General features: G+C 43.6%; 1 protein-coding gene across 1 annotated transcript; it reads left to right on the top strand.

Moving 5' to 3' along the window:
• Positions 1–1536: 1536 nt before the first annotated feature.
• LOC120700152 (protease Do-like 5, chloroplastic) lies at positions 1537–6045 on the top strand. Its single transcript, XM_039984353.1, has 8 exons — positions 1537–1842; positions 1920–2075; positions 2711–2773; positions 2874–2963; positions 3051–3173; positions 3350–3437; positions 4468–4542; positions 5432–6045. The coding sequence occupies exons 1-8, from the start codon at positions 1615–1617 to the stop codon at positions 5536–5538; spliced, it is 930 nt and encodes a 309-aa protein (XP_039840287.1). The 5' UTR covers positions 1537–1614; the 3' UTR covers positions 5539–6045.
• The last annotated feature ends 208 nt before the right edge of the window (positions 6046–6253 follow it).

Genomic DNA, 6253 nt, shown 5'->3' on the forward strand with positions numbered 1-6253 from the left:
ATTGCAGAAGTTCTGTGTCCTGCCCACATTGTTCTAACCAGTTTCCACGATAGGATGGTAACATGGTTTCAGGAAAATTATTAATTGCGAACTTCGACCAAACCATGGGTGCAAAATTTATTCATGTTGAACTTGGCAACGACTTCTTGATGGTCACTGGGGTGCTTGAAAATCGTGATAGAAGTGCAACAAATCAGCACATTTACATTCAATTTATGTTATTTTATATTTTGCAATTTCTAACTCACCAAAACTCACCAAGGATCACGTCAGACTGCTTTGAAGAGTGTGATTGGACAAACATCACATAGATTGAACATGACACATCCTTGGATACGAAACTTGCTATATAATTAATCATTTAATTGATGCAAATTTATTTGCGCACCGTTAATCTACTATCTAAGTTTTCATAATTCTATGCGGTGGTATGAGTTCGTTTATTAGTTTATATTAGATTAGTTTCGATTGCTATGAAATTAATCAATATTTTTTTTAACTTTTGGTAGTCATTTGATGCAATTCAGTTATTTTTAAACAATTTTTCTTTAAACACGTGCCCGTGGCACGTGCACCTCCACTAGTACTAAAAATACACAAATGAACACTATTACATGTACAAGTACCATAACTTGAGCAAAAATGTGAATACAGCTAAAAAATGTATTTAAGATGATCTAAATGGTGGTTGTCAAGAATCAGTATGCTTTTTAAGAGAGGAATCAGTATGTTTTGTGTCTTTTTTTAGATTACACAGTACTACTCGGATACTCACAATGCCCGCACACTCACACCTCTATAAACACACAAATCATTACATTTTGTCGGAAATATTCGGGGTCGCGCGTGCGGGTGCGTGCGCACCCGTCGCAGAAGCGCCCCACGTGCGTGGCCCTGCTTGTTGCTGGGCTGGTTTTGCGGCCCACGGAGTGGTTAAGGCCCAGCTTTGCTATTTTTTCCTTTTTCTTTTTTTCCCTCCCAAAAAGTTTTGGTAGAACACTTTTCCATTTGTTTTTAAAGAAGAAATTTTGTTCCAATAGAACATTTTTCCGTTCCAATGATAAAATTTGATCCAACTGAACAAATTTTACTTTTTTCTGACAGAACATTTTTTTATTTTAGTGGAACAATTTGATCCAACCAAACAAATTTCAGTTTTTGTTTTGACGAAACATTTTTTTATTCTAGTGGAACAATTTTTGTTCTATTTTTTTTCCAGGGGAACAATTTGTTTCAATCACAGGGAGTGTTAGCACAAAATAATTAGCATGGCGGTTGGTGGGCCGGGAGCTCATGCAGAATTGAAAGAAACGCCGGCCCAGAACTCCTTGTGCGACTGTTGGGCTGCCACCCACGCGGGTTACCTCCAACACGACCCTATTTTGTTGGTTGACAAAAGGTGTTTGGCCCATTATATCGGACCGTTGCCGGCCCAAGGTTTGCGTGCCATACTCCATCACCGGCCCGTGGGCGTGGGCGCGTGGCTCTGCAAAGGCGCCTAGAAAAATACGCTTCCAGAAGGCGTAGACGTACCCGTCTCATATCTGCCACGTCATCACTCATCGGATAGCGCGCCGCGCTTCCCCTGCCTCGCCGATCGCCGTGCACTCGGGAATGGCGCTGCGGCCGCTGCTCCACCTCCTCCTCCCGTCGCCTCCCCACCGGAGCCCCATCCTCCCGCCGTCACCGCCTCCCCCCTCCTCCTCTGCCACCACTCGCCGCACCGCCGCCGCCGCGCTCCTCCTCCTCGCCGCGGCCGCGGGCGCTCCGCCTCCGCGGCCCGCCCGCGCCGCCGCCGAGCTCGAGGACGTCGACGAGGCCCGCGTCGTCCGCCTGTTCCAGGTAACCCCTCCTCCTCGTCGTTCCCTCTCCCTCCGCATCCTCGTAGCCACGGAGCTCTGACCCCCGGCTGCGTGCAGGAGGCGTCGCCGTCGGTGGTGTTCATCAAGGACCTCGTCGTCGCGGGGCCGCAGGGGCGGGGAGGTGGCGGGGAGGAGGAGGTCGACGAGGAGGAGGGCGGCGCCAAGGTGGAGGGGACCGGGTCCGGGTTCGTGTGGGACTCCGCGGGCCACATTGTGAGTGCCTTCCGGTTGGCCTTTCTGTTCGGATTAACCAGGGATTTCAGAGGTGGAATTAGTGCGCTTGGGGTTACTGTTTCGTGCCGATCCGTGATAGAATTAGACGTCGGTTCCCATGTCTCCGTGTTATAAGGGACAATCAACAATTCACCGACGTGATGGGAACATTGATGCGAGTGACAATCAACAACTCACTGTCGTGCTGCGAACACTGATATGTGCATTTACTCGCTTGCTGTAGTCTGTTACAAACTAAAATGTAACTACCGGTTACATCGTTTTGGTGTTTCATAGGCTTACCTACAAATGGCCCACATCAAAACTTGCATACATTTGGACTAAGAGGGGTTTTCCACTTTGGCCATCCAATCTGTCTCGTCAATCTTTGGTCATGCACTATTGCTTTGATATGTGCCACCTGATACATTCAGTGATTTCAACATATTTTCGGGCATTTTATGTAATTTCGTTTATCCGTTTCCGGTTATGTTGCAGGCTTGTTACTATAGTTAGCTTGATGCTGTGAAATTTGTGTTCTGCGTGGAATAGGATATGAGATTGTGTAGTGTTGTGTTGGCTGATGTAATCTGTTGCTTTGAATTCTAATTTGATTGGTTGCATTGGTGCATCAGGTAACAAATTACCATGTGGTTGCAAAACTAGCTGGGGATGGATCTGTGTTTCATCGCTGCAAGGTTGCTTTCTTGTCTCATTCACTGTCAAGTGCTAATTACACACTAATGATGGTACTTCTGCTTATTTACGCCTTTTAATCTTTTTTATGGTTTTTTTAAGGTATTCTTGGAGGATTCTAGCGGCAAAAGTTACTCAAAGGAAGGGACGCTAATAGGGTGTGATCCAGCATATGATCTTGCTGTACTGAAGGTTTGGATTGCATTATTTGTGGCTGGAGTTTCAATGACTTGAAATTGGTTCCTAGTTGCTATCTTTGAATTCAGATCATTGGTGCAGGTAGATGCTGACAGTGAGAAGTTGAGGCCTGCTCTGATTGGCACATCACGGGATTTGCGAGTTGGGCAAAGTTGTTTTGCCATTGGGAACCCTTATGGTTATGAACACACTCTAACTACTGGGGTAATGGTGCCTTAAAAAGTTGTTCAAAGTTTTTGTTAAGTACACTTCAGAAATTCTAACAGTCCTCCATCCAAAAGTGAATGCATTATGTAATTATGGATACTGTTCTTGTTATGCACCCTTCTCTGTCTAACCTAGAGTATTCTGATGGTGTGATCATTGAAGTTTTTTTATAGGTGGTTAGCGGATTAGGGAGGGAGATACCATCTCCCAGTGGGAGAGCAATTCGTGGGGCTATACAGACAGATGCTGCTATAAATGCCGGTACTGTCTTTCTTCGTTTTGTATGATGTATGGATTTAATATAATCTCCAACCACCACCTCTTCTAAAAAAGAGTTCAAGTTCACTAACTAATTTTTAGCAAATGATGATAATTATTGAATTGATGGAGATAACTTTTCATTTGTTTCATTCACTAAAGCTCCCTTGAGATGTGTTGTATTGTTTAGTCACCAATGACATGCTTTCTTTGAAGAAATTAGGTTGGTTATTCAAGTGCACTTAGGCTTCTCAGATTAAATGTTTTGGCCGTATGCATCTATTTTTTCCCTTTTTGTTCCTATGAATGGATAAGGCTGATGTTAGTGTGGTTGTGCATTGATTGTAAACGTAGCAACATAGGGATTAGGATATGCTCTTTCTCCCAAAGGAAGATTAAAAAAACACCAGTGCAAGTCTTGTGAGAGATTAAGCAGGGTAGAAAACCACCTTTCTTGCAACCTAGGAACCTATAAGCAGTAAAAATGGACAACAGATAGCACTTGTTGGTGCATTGCTCATTGTTTAGATGGCCAAGCCTCTTTGGGCCTGTTGGATGAAGTAGATTTGGCCCAACTAGGAGTCTCCTTTGGAGCTGAAGACATGAATTAGAATAGCAAGGGAACTTGGGTCTTTGATTAGATAGAGTAAAGAGTGCATAATTTGGAATTCTTTCTTGGCAGATTAGTATACTAGATCTGACACAGTAATTATGTTGCTAGATAAACTGTGACTGTGAGTAGGCCATTGTTGTGCTGTTGGCTTGTGGTTTTATTTACACTAACTCTCAGTGTCTCACTATTTTTTGAGGGGAATAACAGGCACATATGATAGGACTCAGTCTCTCTATATATTCGAAAATAAGTTCCTTCTCTTAGTAATTGCATAAAAAATTAATGTCACCGCTGTTTACATGGTTTACAATGTACTGGGCTGTGGACTGTCATTATATTCCATATATGTTCGGCTGTGAGCTGAATACAAATCAATTACATGCGTATATGTCCATATTTACAAACTTTTCTTACTTCCAGGTAACTCAGGAGGTCCACTTATTGACTCTTATGGCCATGTAATTGGTGTTAACACAGCTACATTCACACGTAAAGGTAATGCTTCTCTCTTATGTTCAGCAATCTGTATTTCCTCAGCATTGAATTATAGATGGCTCATGACATTTGTTATGTGTGTCCTTTTATCCTCTACGAGAGAGCACCACTTACTCTCTGTCTGCGGTCAGCTCTACCTTCCATTTACTTTTTGCGGTAGAAAACTTTAATTTGGAAGAAACGAAATAGAACTTTTAAAGAACAAAATACACTATAGTTCTAACAGCTGCCATGTCATTTCGTACTTTCGAGTCATGTTCCCTGACTCCTGTATGATCAAAGGAATGGTTGACAGAAGACTGTCAAGATCGATATCAATTCTCCTTGTGATGGTATTCCCTAAGCAGCAGGCAAAGAGTTACTACCCCGTGGTCAAGACCCATGGGGGAGGATCACGTATCCGCTTTGCCTTCGTTGTGGGGAATCTATGATTTTCTTTATGAAATCCCAGGTCATAGTCATACTAAGATGGTGCTATTAATTTGACTATTTGTTGCACTTTATCCTCGAAACTTAAAGATACGTCTATCCGGGTCAAGTGAAACTCCGTGGTCCACTATTTAGGGATCTGTGTTCACACTATCTATTTCGTGGGACTTTACACCCCTCAATTTAAGAAAACAAGCTGTAGTGTTGGAGTACACCTAGAAACATAACAAGCTGTAGTAGTGTTGTACACCCAGAAACATATAGTTGCAGATCTCATGCTCTGCGATCCTGTGTACCAGATGGGCCGTGATATCTGTGTCCTTGGTACACATAACGCTCCAAGGGCAGATCCTACGAATTGAATTGAGCTGCATTAATCGTTGACAGATATCATCTGAGCATGCAAGATACAGTGCAGAAGATATGCTGACCGTTGCTATGCCAAATCTTCCTTTTGCAGGATCTGGGATCTCATCCGGGGTGAACTTTGCCATCCCCATCGACACCGTCGTACAGTCAGTCCCCAACCTAATTGTATACGGGACCTCTGTGAGCAACAGGTTTTAACCGACATTGTCCACTTCAATTCATGCTGCCACTGTTACGCTCACTATTCGCCAACATACTTGGCGTCTGTATCACTGGATGGTGCAAGGAAGTTTGCATGATCTTGGATGCGCTGAACTTAGATGGTACATACGGCATTGCACGCTGCCAAAGTTATCCATAATGAGTGCAACTCTGCTACCTCTAACAAGGAGATGAATTACTGTGTGATCTCAAAAAAAAAACAAGGAGATGAATTATCGGATGTGGCTGATTGCCTTAGAAAGATCATTGTTCCCTGTAGTCTCCGTTCTTCATCCATAAAGGCAGTCAAAGAAAGAAACTGCAAGAGAAGAACACACCCGAGGGTCAACTCGGAACAGCGAGAAACAGAGGAGGGCAAGGGGAAGCTGACAGGACAGGTGACGCGTATAAGGATTTAGAAACCATTCTTCTGTCTAAGATCAAATGCTCATACACGAATATCGCGTTTCATCGCTTTGAGTTGAAGCGGTGACCTTCCTGCTGTGGTCTCTGGAATTGCTTTCACTTGGCGTTAGCATTGCCAATGAACATGATATGCAGGAAACAGTTACTCCCTTGAGCCCCATTATCAGTCCCAGAGTTCCAGAGTTTTGGAAACAACTACGGGTGCAAATTGGTACTAACACTTAGTGTACTTCCAACACTCTTTAGTTTATAGTTGGCCAAATGGGCCGAGCCCGATGGGCCGGCA

The sequence above is a fragment of the Panicum virgatum genome, chromosome 3K (assembly GCF_016808335.1).
Source record: "Panicum virgatum strain AP13 chromosome 3K, P.virgatum_v5, whole genome shotgun sequence".
In the NCBI taxonomy this organism is placed as follows: domain Eukaryota; kingdom Viridiplantae; phylum Streptophyta; class Magnoliopsida; order Poales; family Poaceae; genus Panicum; species Panicum virgatum.